The sequence below is a fragment of the Amyelois transitella genome, chromosome 16 (genome assembly GCF_032362555.1).
Source record: "Amyelois transitella isolate CPQ chromosome 16, ilAmyTran1.1, whole genome shotgun sequence".
In the NCBI taxonomy this organism is placed as follows: Eukaryota; Metazoa; Arthropoda; class Insecta; order Lepidoptera; family Pyralidae; genus Amyelois; species Amyelois transitella.
The window spans coordinates 1,948,264-1,964,984 of record NC_083519.1 but is presented as its reverse complement, the minus strand read 5'-3'; the positions used below and the strand labels follow the sequence as shown (position 1 = coordinate 1,964,984).

At 36.0% G+C, this 16,721-nt stretch overlaps 2 protein-coding genes across 2 annotated transcripts; one reads left to right on the top strand and one right to left on the bottom strand.

Annotated features, from left to right (window-relative positions):
* Positions 1 to 1,752: 1,752 nt before the first annotated feature.
* LOC106143301 (uncharacterized) lies at positions 1,753 to 8,567 on the bottom strand. Its single transcript, XM_013345348.2, has 6 exons — positions 8,362 to 8,567; positions 7,854 to 7,995; positions 5,447 to 5,578; positions 3,945 to 4,033; positions 2,829 to 2,936; positions 1,753 to 1,995 (listed from the first exon to the last, which is right to left on the bottom strand). Exons 1-6 carry the CDS (start codon positions 8,364 to 8,366, stop codon positions 1,818 to 1,820), a joined length of 654 nt encoding a protein of 217 aa, XP_013200802.2. The 5' UTR covers positions 8,367 to 8,567; the 3' UTR covers positions 1,753 to 1,817.
* A 1,310-nt stretch (positions 8,568 to 9,877) lies between these two features.
* LOC106143303 (uncharacterized) lies at positions 9,878 to 15,809 on the top strand. The gene is made up of 4 exons (XM_013345350.2): positions 9,878 to 10,064; positions 12,192 to 12,445; positions 14,067 to 14,183; positions 14,879 to 15,809. Exons 1-4 carry the CDS (start codon positions 9,924 to 9,926, stop codon positions 15,027 to 15,029), a joined length of 663 nt encoding a protein of 220 aa, XP_013200804.2. The 5' UTR covers positions 9,878 to 9,923; the 3' UTR covers positions 15,030 to 15,809.
* The last annotated feature ends 912 nt before the right edge of the window (positions 15,810 to 16,721 follow it).

Genomic DNA, 16,721 nt, shown 5'->3' with positions numbered 1-16,721 from the left:
CTGTCTTCCCCGCAAAGGATATAGACGTGATTATATGTATGTATGTATAAAATAAATAAGCGTATTCGATTGACAATTCTTAGCTGACGACATCAAAACTTGAGATAGGTATAGGTAGCTTGGCGTAATACATGCATACTCATAATAAAAATAAATAAACAAATATATATGGGACAAATAACACAGATTGAGTTAGCCTCGTTTTTACGTTACACTCATTTTAGTCGGATACCTTAGCCATCAGATCACTGACGCTCAAGACTATTATTAATACCTATGTATTCAAAACAAAGTTTAATGATTTGTTAACATCTTCAGTTCCATCATAAAGCCAAACAGGTGAACGTGGCCTATAAGTCTTTTCAAGACTGTTGGCTCTGTCTTCCCCGCAAGGGATATAGACGTGATTATATGTATGTATGTATGTATGTAAACATCTTCCTACTGGCTTAAGCCCTGGTTGCGTCCTCGCCACTCTGCAGAGAAGCCGGAGATATACCTTTGAACATGCATTCTGGGGGTGAGTCAGGTTTTTACACGAAGCGACTCCCGTCTGACCATCTCAACCTTTGCAGGGGTATCTGATCTGCATCATGTACACATCTAGTTACCTGAATGTGCAGGTTTCCTCACGATATTTTCCCTCACCGTAAGATCATCGGTTAGTATTCAAACTAATGTACATAACTTCGAAAATAGTCCTTGGTACATGGCCGGGGTGGTAACTTGTGCCTTTTCGCGCTACACACAATGATTTTTAAACGTACATACATACATACATAAAATCACGTCTCTTTCCCGGAGGGGTAGGCAGAGACTACCTCTTTCCACTTGCCACGATCTCTGCATACTTCCTTCGCTTCATCCACATTCATAACTCTCTTCGTGCAAGCTCATTTCTAAACGTACATACATACATACATAAAATCACGCCTCTTTCCCGGAGGGGTAGGTAGATACTACCTCTTTCCACTTGCCACGATCTCTGCATACTTCCTTCGCTTCATTCACATTCATAACTCTCTTCATGCAAGCTCGGCGGTTTCGGGTACTTTTGACCTGACCCTTTACCAGGACGTCCTTAATTTGATCAAGATATGTTCGTCTAGGTCTTCCCACCCCGACCTTTCCCTCCACACTCTCCATGTATATCTGCTTAGTCAACCTGTTTTCATTCATCCTCTCCACATGACCGAACCATCATAACCATTTTTAAACGTCCTTACCAAAAAATGCAATCGAGAACTAATAGTGAAAGCATATTAACTCAATGTAAATATCTAACCGAAAGATCGTTGGTTCGTGCCTCGCACCCCGTATGAGACCCGCTTAATTTGTAGGAACGTGCCGTCGCCGTACAAACCCAGACTTTTGATATTGCCCACTAAACTCCGATTTCATTTTAAATCTCTCAATTGATTGAAAAAGTTTAGTCAATACGTAGTGGGGTAAGTGGGTCATAGTATATATTATTAGCTTGGAAAGTACGCGTGAAAAGTATCGTATGATCTTCTTAGTACACTACAAGTATAAATGCAAAATATTGTTTGATTGGTTTTGACGTGAAATGTGGACATTTGAAATTATATAAGAATTTGAATCGAAGTGTATTTATATAGATGTATAAATTAATATTCATATTAAAGTTAAAATCAATATCTATATAAATGATTAAATTAAAATCTTAAAATATTTATGAAGTAAATGCTGAAAGAATTCATTTTCTACACAACATAGTTTACAATGAACAAAACAAGATGCGTACAATTTTATAAAAAGAACATAGACTTCGATATATTTTTCCCCCCAAACGTCATCTACTCATCTCTCAGCACAGATATCAGTTCCATGACCCCCTGACCCTCAGGGCAACCGCTGTAGATGTATGAACAGCTGAACATCTGCCTGCCCGCGGTAGCCGCGTCGTTATACACTGACATGGCCTCTACCCAAGCTGGATCATCGTTATCAAACGGGGTATGTCCATAATCTGGCCTGAAAAAGAAAGTGACACAGTTCTTAAGATAAATGAATGCGGCCAATCGTTGAGTTCCAATTACATATATAGTCACGTCTTTATCCCTTACGGGGTAGACGGAGCCAACAGTCTTGAAAATACTGAAAGGCCACGTTCAGCTGTATGGTTTCTGGAATTGAGATTCAGGGACAGGTTGCTAGCGCATAGACTACAGGAGAAATCCGAAGTTTATAAGCCTATTCCTTAGTCGCCTTTTATGATGTCTATATGAGATATGGAGTGGATCTCAACACACGGCAATTATTACATATGATTTATTTTTTTAAATTTAATATTGAATTAGATATTTGTCTTCCATCTCACCTAATCGTAAGTGACGATGAAGATGAAGATGTTAGATGCTGATCCAAGATATACTAATTTATTGCATACATGATGCAATATCGTACAATTATCCACGCCAAAGTCTCCACAAAACAAAACAGAACAGAACAAAGCAGATCACTTGACTCGCGAAGCGCGGCGCGACCAACTCTGTTTTTTGGTCAGTGATTCTGACATGACTTTTTTTCGTAATGTTACCATTTCTTCAATTTTTCAGATGCTACAATTAGCCTACAAAAATAACTGAAAAGATATTGTTGTCCCCAAATTGTAAACTGTTTTACTAAACACTTGCAATATAACTTACCGCACCTAACCTTAAATAAAAAATTACCCAATAAAGGAAAATATCTTTTCCTTTATTTACTATCTACAATAAAAACCCCAACAAAAGGCAGCATTTTGTATCCCTCACTGGCCATTTAAACACCTCTATACAGGTATTAGTGAAATATAATCTTCTTACGTGAGCAAAATGTGTATGAGCTCCCCGACTAAGCCCTCTTCTTCGACCGGGTACTGCGCCGCCTCGCATATAGCGCGTAACACGCATTCTTGTCCATTGAAGCCTTTGCTAAAGGATTTTGTAAAAAATATTATGTTTATCAATACGAATTCTTTCAAATGTTTGTGATATGAAATCATGCCTCTTTCGCAGCAAGGACTACAATTGTAATTGTAAAGTTGACGTAATTGAAGAAAACGCTGCAGTGCAATTTGTTAACGCTTCTTCTGCGCTGACGCTTTGGAAGCGACACAGTAAACTTAGTTTAAAATAATACAAAAAACGTCATATAGACGTCAACCAGTGTTTTGAAATCAAAAGATATGACAATCATAAAGTGATGTTTGAAATGTGTGGAATACATACTTACATACATACATATAGTCACGCCTATATCCCTTGCGGGGTGGACAGGGCCAACAGTCCTGAAGAGACTGACAATCCACGTTCAGTTGTTTGGCTTTATAATAGAATTGAGATTCAAATAGTGACAGGTTGCTAACCCATCGCCTAAAATAACAATCCCAAGTTTAAAAGCCTATCCCTTAGTCGCCTCTTATGACCTCTACGAGAAATGAGATGGAGTGGTCCTATTCTTTTTTATACGGTGCCGGGAACCACACGGCAACTAAAAATGTGGAATTAGAATTTGAATACATATTTCTCACTTACCACGGTCCCTGCATACATCTTTCTCTTCATCCACATTTATAACTACTTTCATGCAAGCTCATATTGTCAGTTTTGTGTTCTCTTGACATTATAGTTTATTAATTTACATATATAGATAAATTGTTGTGCCGTGTGGTTCCCGGCACCAAAACAAAAAAGAATAGGACCACTCCATCTCTTTCCCATGGATGCCGTAAAAGGCGACTAAGGGATAGGCTTACAAACTTGGGATTCTTTTTTAGGCGATGGGCTAGCAACCTGTCACTAGTTGAATCTCAATTCTATCGTTAAGTCAAACAGCTGAACGTGGCCATTCAGTCTTTTCAAGACTTCTGGCTCTGTCTACCCCGCAAGGGATATAGACGTGACCATATGTATGTATGTATATAGATAAATTATACATACGTATTCAGCAAGTCTGCAACGGCCGTGTAAAATGTCAATCTCTCATCTCTCCTGGCGGCCCAGTCTGCTTCTCGCTGTTCTCTTGAAATCTTTAAACAAGTCAAAATATCAGAAATTGCAAGATACCAGACGTGTAATAGTCTTAGTTTCCCTGTAAAAGTTGAGGCAGGCTCACACGAGTCACTTCGTAACGTAAGCTAACTTACATAATCCAGGGTCATGGTTCAAGGTGTAACCCGGAGAAGTAAGATAGTAAGTAAGTTACTAGCTACCCAGAACTATCGCCTTGAAGAATGAAAGGAGACGCAAAAATGTTTATTAAAATGAGAATCGTCATAATAGACTAATGCAAACTACACTTTTCACAGACGTCGTAGCCCTCTCGTAGCACCGTCGTAGCACTTTTCGTAGCATTTAGTAGCAACGGTGTAAGTCACTCGGTATACATAACTTAATCGATTACTATTTTAATTTCACTTTCTGTACACGTTTGTAAAAAAAATATTATTAAGTTTTGTTCTCTTTTTTTTTAAATATGTTGCACAATCGACAAATCTTTATAAAGAACCAGCTTTTACCCGCAGCTCCGTCTGAGTTTATCTGAAATTCCCATTTTTCTCACGATCCCGTAAAAAATTGCACTAAGATTGTCTATGTTTGACCTCGGATAATTAACAACATTCATACAAAACTCATTACTTTGGTTGCAACTAGCAACACAAAAGTATAGAACTTACTTTATCTACTATAGTTTTTTTGGTTAATAACATTGTCACATGGCAATTGCTCTTTCTTCTCTCTGTACGGCTGCCCGAATAAACACATCGACTTGAAGCCCTGTATTTCAATAAACCACCCTAGCAACGAACCTTGATCCTGACCAGCAAAAAAATAGCCCACTTTCAGCTCCAACAGCTTTACAGACAAAATTAAAGCTTCAAAATTACCCATAAGTATACATACATATGGTCACGTCTATATCCCTTGCGGGACAGACAGAGCCAACAGTCTTGAAAAGACTGAATGGCCACGTTCAGCTATTTGGCTTAATGACAGAATTGAGATTCAAAACTTTTTAAAATTGGCAATCCATAATATATATATTTAATATTAAAATCTCATATAAATATATTTATCTGAACAATGTATTCTCTCGTCCACATTCTATTCTAAATTAAATTGATATTGTGAAATTGACGTTGTTGAAGAAAATGCTGCAGTGCAGTTTGTTATCGCTTCTTCTGCACTGACGCCTTTTTTTTTATTTGACGTCAACCAATGTTGTTAAACCATACGTTTTGACAATTATTACGCGATATAAAGTATCTTATAATAATGAATAAAAATTTTGAATTTTGAGTTGATAGCCCATCGTCTACAAAATAATCCCAAGTTTGTAAGCCTGTCCCTTAGTCACTTTTAACGCCATCCATGGGAAAGAGATAAAGTGGTCCTATTCTTTTTTGTATTGACTCCGGGAACCACACGACAAAATAACCCACCTGATTAAAAACGTAGTACTGTGACAACTGCGTTATATTTGTGAACTGTGAGTATTGGTACTGGAAATTGGCAGCGAACGACAGGCCGAGCTTCTCCTTCGTCGGCACTGGGCAGCCAAAACCGACGATAAACTGAAATAAAAAGAAAATAGCATTCGAAAATCTATACCTAGCAATTTCCCGCAGCAAATGTAAAATCTATAATCAGTCAGTCATGTAAAATCTATAATCTGTCAGTTAATGATGGGTATTGAATACATGTCTAAAAATCTATATCTATCAATCAGACAGTCATCTATATCTGTCAATCAGTCAGTCAATAAAACTTAGGTAGTCGCAAGCGCATGGTACATACTAATGACTCCTTTCTGAATTATTACATTATAGTTAGTTTTGTTTCTTGCCGTGTGGTTCCCGGCAGCAATTAAAAAAAATATAATAAGACCATTCCTTCTCCTTCCCATGGGTGTCGTGAAAAGCGACTAAGGGGTGGGTTTATAAACTTGGGATTCTTCTTTAAGGCGACGGTCTAGCAACCTGTCACTATTTGAATCTAAATTCTATCATTAAGCCAAACAGCTGAACGTGGCCTATCAGTTTTTTCAAGACTGTTAGCTCTGTCTACCCCGCAAGGGATATAGACGTGACCATATGTATGTATGTATGTATAACTTTTATTAATTTTTTTAACTCCTACTAAATAATATATGAACTAATATTAATTATTTATAAATTTAGTTAGAACTAAAGCGATATTTACCTTTGCCCAGTAATGACATCAAGTGAATTAAAAAAATATATCACTACCTTTCGGTTAATTGCCTTATCATTACCATTACGTTAATTGCAACCGCGCCCAGGGTCCGAATAATTCGCTTTGGCCAGCTGCCCGCCGCTCAATGTTGGCTCGCATTGGAACTCTTAAAGCTTATCATTTTAATTGGAATCCAAACGTAGGCGGAATTAACAATGTTTTTTGGATAAATTAATGTCGCGTCTGATTATAAAATAATAACTAGTTAATTATGATAAAAAAATTATGGTCAAAAGTACCCGAAACCGCCGAGCTTGCATGAAGAGAGTTATGAATGTGGATGAAGCGAAGGAAATATGCAGAGATCGTGGACAGTGGAAAGAGGTAGACTCTGCCTACCCCTCCGGGAAAGAGGCGTGATTTTATGTATGTATGTATGTATGTAATTATGATAAAGGAAAAGATTTACCGTGACAGAAGAGATCAGTTGTAGATTAATAAAAACAAATATAAGGTACTCGTATTAAATAACTTGTTTTACCTATACCTAGGAAATGGAAATTTGCTAGGAATTTAAAGGAAAAAATGCTACTCCTGAGTTTTTGAAGGTAATGTTTTTTTTTTGCATCACAACAGAAAATCAATATAATAATTATAAAAATACTTTTTACAGAAAAAAATACAAAGTTTTCACTTTATTATAATCGCAACTAATATTATATATGCGATAATAAGTTTATGTGTTTGTTTGTTTTCTCTTTACGCGTAACATACTGAATCAATCTTGTACATATATATCATTAAGAGTCTGGAGAAGAAGCACACAAGTAAACTTCATCCGTGTAAAAACTAAAGATCCCGTGGAATTTGGCGAAAAAAAAATGCCCGAAGAGTATTTGAACGTTGTTAAATTTACGTAAAACCCGTTATCTTTTAAAGACAGCGCTAAATTCGCACGGACGAAGCTACAGGCAAAAGCTTGTTGATAATATAGATGGATCTTTACAAATTAGCATCATTATCATCATATTTATTGAGATCATTTAGAATGTGACCGTTCGTGGGCCGATGAATAATTACAATAATTATAATATTAATTTAATAAATATTAATTTTTCCGTGTGGTTCCCGGCACCAGTACAAAAAGAAGAGGACCACTCCATCTCTTTCCCATGGATGTCACAAAAGGCGACTAAGGGATAGGCTTACAAACTTGGGATTCATTTTTAGGCGATGGGCTAGCAACCTGTCACTATTTGAATCTCAATTCTATCATTAAGGCAAATAGCTGAGTTTGGCCTATCAGTCTTTTCAAGACTGTTGGCTCTGTCTACCCCAAAAAGGATATAGACGTGACCATATATATGTATGTATGTATGTATTATAATATTTGATGTGCATGTCCGTCCACTTACGATTTAGTTAACGCGATGACATGCCAAAATGGAAACTTGTTTATAGTAACAGTTACTAGACTCTTGCACTTGGCTTTCGTCGCTTTGGCAACCTATTTTTATTGGTTAACAAAAATGTTTATCTACTGTTATAGTTGAACTTGGCTTTTCAGTCTTTACGAGACGAAGTGGACAAGGATAAAGATGAAATTATATGTATAAAAAATGTGTGATAAAATATTAAGAAGTCATTTTGCACCTTATAAGTAGCTCCGTATGGATATACAAGCGGCAAACTGTTGATCTGCCTTTTTGTTCTCATCTCGTCTTCTAAAGTACTAGAATCTTCTAGAACGGCCAATTGATACAGATGGCTTATTGTAAACAGTACGAAATATATTCTGAAATAATAAAAAGAAAATATTAAATAAATAAATTACATAACAAGTATAGTATCATAGGAGAATAGAAGAAATTAAATCAAAAATGTTTAAAAGTTACGTGGTAGGTTTTGAGGGGTTTTCAATTCATGCTTAATACTCGTAAAATACAATTATTGAACGTTAAGTTTCGACATTAATTCAATCATTTTATTCCTATTAAGTGTTGTAAATGTAATTGGTATTGATTCACTTCTCAGTAATTTCTAATATAGCGAAGAATTTTACGCTGACCTTAGGATTTCCTTTGATATTGACAGACACACATACACATATATCTGATAGCGTAAAAATTATAATTAAATATGATGTAGATTATAAACCTACCGCATCTTCCAAAATACACTTATGTCGAAGTACTGGCACAAAATATTTATTTAAAAATCACATACATTCTACAATGAAGCGTTTTGAAATATCTTCTCACTTTTGAAATCACAATTGAGAGGAATTCTTATTTTAAATTTTGAATACAACCAGCCAGTAAGAAATGCGTTCTATATTACTTTTCTTAAGTAGTTTATCAACAACTAAGGTACAATCCACTGCCTATTTACAAAGTCACTAAGGCTGTATACACTAACGGGCACTGCGCAAGACAATGATCTATCAATATGTTGTAATGTGTAAACAACACATGTAAACTCATCAGTTTTGTACACTATGCATTTTCTGTAAACTGGTATCTTAAAGTCACCTTATAATACTAGTTTACGTAAAATCCCATTAAAACGGAATAAAGATATTTTTATTGATCTACGTGTTTAAGTATTAGAAAACATAGATTTTTTATTTCTTTCTTTATTATTTTATGTCGTCTGGAACCGCGTAAAAGTAAAAAAAACACTATTTATACTTAATACAGTAATCTTGTTCACTGACTAAACATAAATTGACTTAGTTCTACAATAGAAATAATCACTATATTAATTTTATTAAATATAATCAAATGTACGCAAGAATATGCCACCGTGAACAAGCCCTTATTTCGTAACCCGCAGTCACATGACATCGGTTAGTGACGCACAAATTTCTTATGGCAATAACACAGTACAAAACTAAAAGGTAATAAGCGATCGACTTTACACGGCCCTATTACGTGTCATTTCCATCATGGAAATCAGGGGATATAATATAGATATTTATTTTTATTTAACATTTACTCATTCATTTATATAATCACGTCTATATACCTTGCGGGGTAGACAGAGCCAGCATTCTTGAAAGACTGCCAGACCACGTTGTCAACGTTTTTCGAAACGACATCCATGAAATGGAGTGCTCCTATTCTTTTTCTGTCGGTGTCGGGAACCAAACTTTCTTTAACTCCTGAAAAAAAATCCCTTTAGATTGCTCACTAGGATATACTTACTCGTAGTACATAATATTTAGATAATTTTACCACAACCTAAAATACAAAATAATTAATAACAATATACTAATGCAAGTTTCATTATGAAAATGTTTATTTAATGTTTTTTATTGATCAGTAAATGATATTTCATTAGTTTTGCGTTTTTCAGACAAAAATTTTTTTTTTAATTTTTTTAAATAATAAACGTCTAATTAATATACCTACAAGTTTTCTTACTAACATGTAATGTTTATTATATTATAAACTTTTCATCCGGGAAAATATGAGAATTTCCAAAACATTTTCATTAGCTTTCTTAATTTTTTTTTTTTAATTCTTAGTTACCAGTGCATACAGTTAAAAAAAAACATTTCTAACATTAAACATTTCAAAAATCGAATTCTCGCGTTCGAATTAACATGTCAGTGAGATTATTCAAATCCGGGAGTGGGCATTGGCTTCTACACACGTAATACGAACGGTTTCAGTACAATATCCGCCGTCTCATTCGCGGTTTAAACTTTGCTAAAGAACCATGTCTATAAATTACCTATTAATTCTGACGTGTCCTCTCTTTCTGTTGACTGTATGTGCGAGCGTGACGGAGATTTTAGAAGGGGAGACGCTTCACAGGAGTCGAAGACAACTCCTGTTTCCGAACTCTACGTTACTGCAGGTAATTTGCTTAACTTTTGTTCGAAAAGTTGGCTTCGTTTATGCTATCTATACAATGCAAGGTATCGTCTCAGTCCTTGTTTAATTTCCATTTGTAGTGTTCAAACACATTTTATATACTTTGTTAGATGCATTATATGGTCACGTCCATATCCCTTGCGGGATAGACAGAGCCAGTCTTGAAAAGACTGAATGGCCACGTTCAGCTATTTAGCTTAATGATAAAATTGAGATTCAAATAATGACAGGTGTCTATAATAATTGCAAGTTTATCTCTTAAGTACCGTGTGGTTCCTGGAACTTTAAAATAGAACCACTCCATATGGATGTCCAAAGGCGACTAAGGAAATGATAATAAAATGGGATTCTTCTTTTAAACTATGGGTAACAAAATGTTACTATAACTCCATGTCATACAGCTAAACGTGGCCTTCAGTATTTCAACACGGCTCTGTTTATCCCGCAAGGAAATAGATGTGACTAAGTATTTGTATGTATTTGTCTGTAACTTCATCTGCTGTCCATTTCCGTTAGTAAACATATAATAAATAAATATATACGGGACAAATTACACAGATTGAGTTAGCCTCGGAGTAAGTTCGAGACTTGTGTTACGAGATACTAACTCAACGATACTATATTTTATATTAAATACTTATATATATAATATAAACACCAAGACCCGGGCCAATCAGAAAAAGTTCTTTTCTCATTATGCCCTGGCATCATGAGAAAAGAATTCCACATCATTCAAATCCAGGACCTCCTGTGTCACAGACAAGCGTACCACCGCTGCGCCACAGAGGCCGTTGTTAAGATATATTAAAACTAAGAAGCGAGGTTCACAAAACAGACAGTCGAATACAATAATCTCCTATTTCTTGTTTAATGGCGGAAAATTGTCTTAATTGCGATCGTTTTTCAATTCTAGACGGTTATTTACACTGATTCCCGTTTAATTTTACCCGTCTGTAGTTTGTTTCATTTGAGAGCAAACATTTTAAGATGAAGTTCATTAAGTGAAGCGGCGCTCCCTTCTAAATTATTTCCGGTTAAATTATTGATTGTTATATCTCTAATTTACAAGAAACAGAGGGTTAATGCGGGTTTTACTCGATCAAACGCGTCGAGCAAGTAAACGCGAATTTGTATGCGATACAAATGGTAAAGGGTCAGGTCAAAAGTACCCGAAACCGCAGCTTGCATCAAGAGAGTTATGAATGTGGATGAAGCAAAGGAAGTATGCAGGGATCGTGGCAAGTGGAAAGAGGTAGTCTCTGCCTACCCCTCCGGAAAAGAGGCGTGATTTTATGTATGTATGTATGTTGATAAGCGCCACCTAGTGGTAACGCGATGGCACTAATGCAACTCGCGTTTGACCGAGTTAAACTCGCACTAACCCTTCAGAATATAAATTTGCACGGAAAAAATCTTATTCTATTAGAAAGATGTAGTTACAGGAATAGAAAAGGGTATGTTGAGATGGTTCGGTCATATGGAGAGGATGAATGAAAACAGGTTGACTAAGCAGATATACGAGGAGAGTGTGGAGGGAAAGGTCGGAGTGGGAAGGCCTAGACGAACATATCTTGATCAAATTAAGGACGTCCTGGTAAAGGGTCAGGTCAAAAGTACCCGAAACCGCCGAGCTTGCATGAAGAGAGTTATGAATGTGGATGAAGCAAAGGAAGTATGCAGGGATCGTGGCAAGTGGAAAGAGGTAGTCTCTGCCTACCCCTCCGGGAAAGAGGCGTGATTTTATGTATGTATTAGAAAGACTCCAGAATAACTCAGGTTTTCACCACCGTTATCAACGTAGGCAGCTCTCTTGGCTACATCCTTACCTCTTTAAAGAGGAGCTTGAGGTATGCCTGTTGAATTGCGACTCCTGACCTCCGCAACTTTTGGGGGGAACCAAACAGTGACAGGTTGCTAGCCTATCCCATGGTCCCTTTTTACGACATCCATGAGAAAAATTTCTTATTTTTCTCATGGATGTTGAGTTGACCCTATTCTTTTTTGTATTTATATTTTCAGTCACATACGTAGAACCACACGGCGCCTTTTAATTAAACATTAAATTTACTATATATTAAGTATTAATAATAATAAGTATTAATATTTCCAGTTCAACATTGGCATCGGAACACCCACTCCAGCGAAAATGGTCAACCTGAACTACGCTTTCCAAGCTAACTTCCAGCTACCGTGGAACAGATCACAAATACCTTTTGACGTGTTAGAATCGTACAATGGATATACTGGCATGTCTAGGAGGAAAAGAGATGAATATGAGATGAATAAGTTAGAAGGAGATGGGTATTATGACAACGATGGAAGATTGTATCATTTTTACAAGTTCGTTGAGAGTTTCTTGACAGGGTAAGTGTCTTGTTTTCTACTGTAGGACCAAACTACACAAAAGACTAGGTTCCCACTGAAAAAAATCTACTAATGCTTCCCTCTCCACCCGCGAGCTATACATGCGCACGAGACACGCTCACAGCAATTGAAAGTTATATAAAAACAGTTTTCAATTATAAACTATTTGATTTATAAATATAACCTGCTTTAAAAACTAATATAGTAGAAATATACCAAAAAGTAAAAAAAGAAACTCTCGATTAAAAGTCCTCGAATCGTGTATATGTTTTACCCTTAGTCGCCTTTTACGACATCCATGGGAATGAGGCGGAGTGCTCCTATTCTTTTTTTATTGGTACCAGGAACCACACGGCACTAAACTAACTAATTATAGACGTACATAAATAAATAAACATACATAAATATGTGTGTGTGCTATTGTGTAAAAGATATATGTACATACATATATGTATCCAAACACGCTTTCGTCTTTAAAAAAGTTACATAACTTATTTTAGCAAAGAAAATAAGTGGTAATCAGATCGTTAAAAAACGCGCGGTGATTTATCACGTCTCGACAATTTATACTTGGGAAGCAATTTAATATAAATTGCTTTTGTCAATTCCCATTTTCCGAATGTCATAATGTAATTTATTGCTGTTTACCCGCAGAATAATTGCGATTGTTTACAATACTGTCGGCCGGTATTCGCGGATGTTCATATTTTCGCGGTCCAATATTAAAAATCAATAAATATATATAAAATCGCTTCTCGTTTCCGGGACGGTAGGCAGAAACTACATCTTTCCACTTGCCACGATCCCTGCATACTTATTTCGCTTCATTCACATTCATACCTCTCCTCATCTACATATATTCATGCAGTTAAAATTTACGTCACAGGTCCTACTAGAATCCATATCTCAGTAATGAGAAGTCCGAGGTGCGCCAATGACCACAATCCTTGATTACCTAGGTCAGAATCATACACAAAACGACTTTTGTTGCCTATGTAATAAGTCTGGACCGTCTAATAATAAGAATCTGGACCGCTTTTGGATCGTCGATGGATATCACACATGTATAGAAATATATATATAACACGTCTTTTGACCATTATTACGTTCTTTATTTTAAAATATCAAATATGGTAGATCAAAGATGCTGTTTATTACCTGTCAGTCACTATAACAATCCTATTAAAAAATTGAATATTCAGAATTATTATTCATTATTATGGGACACTTCAATATTACTAAATAATTGTCATATCTTTTGGTTTCACAACATTGGTTAGCATCAAACAAAATACTTAAAACTAAGCTTACTACCGCTTCCAAAGCGTCAGTGCAGAAGAAGCGGTAACAAACTGCACTGCAGCATTTTCTTCATCAACGTCGACGTCACTATTATCCAAACTTAGAATAGAAATGTGGACGAGAGAATACATTGTGTTGCAGTTTTACCGCTTCTTCTGCACTGACGCCTTGGAAGCGGCAGTAAACTTAGTTTTTAAGTAATTTATTTGACGTCAACCAATGTTGTTAAACCATACGTTTTGACAATTATTAAGCGATATATAGTATCCTATAGTAATGAATAAAAAATTTGAATTTTGTGATCAATTATATCTTTCAGTCTGGGTCTCAATGGTACTGCTTGCGTGCTGCGGACGCTGTGTCAAGTTGGTGCCGAGCCCCTGCACTCAGAGGACAAGGAGGATCTACTCCACGAATTAGTCAGTTACGTCTTGAAGTAAGTTTCATTCACAAACATAATTAAGGATGCTATTAAACGAAAAGAACCAAGGGGTTTTTTTGCAAAGTGTGTACTGTTTGCTCAGTTGTGGCATTAGACAATTTGCTTCACAAAGAGAATTATTCGTCAAAATACGAATAATTACTGTTATAAATTTAATAAATATTTTACCCTTTAATTAGGAGTAGGTTAGTAGGGTTAGGAATATACAAAAATTTATCAATCCTTTCCAATTTCATAAGAATCTAGCAGTTTTTCAGTACTTATGAATAAAAAACGAAATTAACATATATACATATAATCATCTCTATATCTCTTGCGGGGTAGACAGAGCCAAAAGTCTCGAAAAGACCAAAGACCAGGCCTCATTCAGCTGTTTGGCTTAATGATAGAATTGAGATTCAAATAGTGACAGCTTGCTTTACCATCGCCTAAAAAAAGAATCCCAAGTTTATGAGACTTATTCATCTTATACGAAAATGGGAAAGAGATGGAGTGGTCCTATATTCGTGAACCACATGCCACAATATACATAGCTTTGTTTATTTGTTTCTTGTTTACTTACCAAAAAAAACATACGGAAACATTAGCACAAAAACTGCAAATGAAATCTTCCAATAGACGTTCGCCTAATAATTTTAGTATAGAATTAGAAAAAAATATATTTACTTATAATTACATCGCATTTCCAGCCCAAGAAATGACATCTATCACACCGACTATCTGCACGAGGTACAGCCGTACATTGAAGCATACGAACACGGAGAAGGCAATAAGGAATGCATCAAAACATATCAAGATTGCCCAATGTCGCTTATTGATTTGTTTTCAAAACTGTACTGACTTATCTAATGTAGTGATTTAAAAATTTGATATTCCAGTCTGCGTCCCTAAACACAAAAATTGTTAACGCGCGTCCCGGAAGGTTCAACATATATATATATATATTATAAGGGATAGGCTCACAAACTTGGGATTCTTTTTTAGGCGATGGGTTAGCAACCTGTCACTATTTGAATCTCAATTCTATCATTAAGCCAAATAGCGAACGAAGCCATTCTGTCTTTTCAAGACTGTTGGCTCTGTCTACCCCGCAAGGGATATAGACGTGACCATATGTATGAATGTATGCGTATATATATTATTGGTGTACTGTACCTATTTTCATTGCTAGCTCTTATTTCAACTTCACCCTTATGGGAATATCCCAAACGACATCATCCTTACCTTAACAGCCCATAAAATTCGACTGCTGGACTTCCCCATAAATAGAGGGATTTTACCCATCACTAGGGTGGGGAAGCGAGTTGGTTATCGCAGTTTCTATTGATTCTAGACCACGTTGTCTTATCAGCGTAGGAGGCGCTACTGCCGTCCTCCCTTCATCGCCTTTTACGGTACTCATGGTAAGATATGGGGTGGTGCTATCTGTAGTTGCTTAATCACAAAGTAATATTAAAATAACTGAATTTAGTTTAGATTAGTTATTTAATTGAAAATCTCTATCACCTTTGCCTTTTTTGAAGAAAGATTGAACTGCAGCTTTTGGTTCACTATGAATCTGATGTATCAGTTCACTGTATTTCTTTATTTTTCATTGGTAACTGATAAAATTTATGCAATCTTTTGTAATAAATTTAAATACATTTTTATTCTTCTTTGAATTTAATTAACTTCTCACTGTATTTTTCTTTGCCTTAATTGCACCGGTATACATAAAATCACGTGTTTATCCCTTGCGGGCTGGACAGAGCCAACAGTCTTGTGAATACTGATAGGCCACAATCAGCTGATTGGCTCATACTGATAAAATTGAGATTCATATAAAATGACAGGTTGCAAGCCCGTCACCTAAAAGAAGAATCCTAAGTTTATAATCCTATCCCTTAGTCCCCCTTTACAACATGCACGGGAAAGATATGGTATGATGATATATAATTATATTCTTTTTTCTATTGGCGCCACACGGCACGGCACTGAAAATAATAAAGAAAAAAAGCAGATTAATGTAATATTTTTCTGCCCGGGGTTAATATATTTTCTGCGTGTCTAGACTAGTTTTACCGAATTATTATTCATTATGACGAGAGCTTATTATGATAAGCTCCTGAACAGTTCATTTCTTAATGGAATGGAAAGCAGCTGTTATACTTTTTGGAATAATTCAGGCGTTGTTAGGCGTTTTGTCCTGGATGCAAACGCTAATGAGATTCCGGAATCTATCTACGCGAGTATGACTTCAACCCTGAAGTGGAAATTGCAGTAACACGGAGCTTACTTCTAACCTAGGGGTCGAGTCACAAATGTTAACAAGTTAATGCGTTCCTCTTTCTTTTATATGTCTAACTCTGCGATGTACCTCAAAGATAGAGTCAGAGGTTAATAAAGACATATACCTGGTCAAGTCAAACGATAAATGTACCAGTTGAAATGCGCTAGTAATGCGTCTGGGCAGCGGTTCAAATCCCGCCTCGGCCGTGTACCAATAACTATTTTCTGAGTTATGTATACATCTGTTAACATACATACATACAT

Excerpts from the sequence above, each read along its gene's own strand:
- LOC106143301 (XM_013345348.2), bottom strand. Across the intron at positions 4,034-5,446 it reads AGTACTACGTTTTTAATCAG|ATTTCAAGAGAACAGCGAGA; the intron begins GTGGGTTATTTT and ends ACTTGTTTAAAG. Across the intron at positions 2,937-3,944 it reads GTTGCAGACTTGCTGAATAC|CAAAGGCTTCAATGGACAAG; the intron begins GTATGTATAATT and ends AAAATCCTTTAG.
- LOC106143303 (XM_013345350.2), top strand. The coding sequence starts at position 9,924 with ATGTCTATAAATTACCTATTAATTCTGACGTGTCCTCTCTTTCTGTTG. Across the intron at positions 10,065-12,191 it reads CGAACTCTACGTTACTGCAG|TTCAACATTGGCATCGGAAC; the intron begins GTAATTTGCTTA and ends TAATATTTCCAG. Across the intron at positions 12,446-14,066 it reads GTTGAGAGTTTCTTGACAGG|TCTGGGTCTCAATGGTACTG; the intron begins GTAAGTGTCTTG and ends TATATCTTTCAG.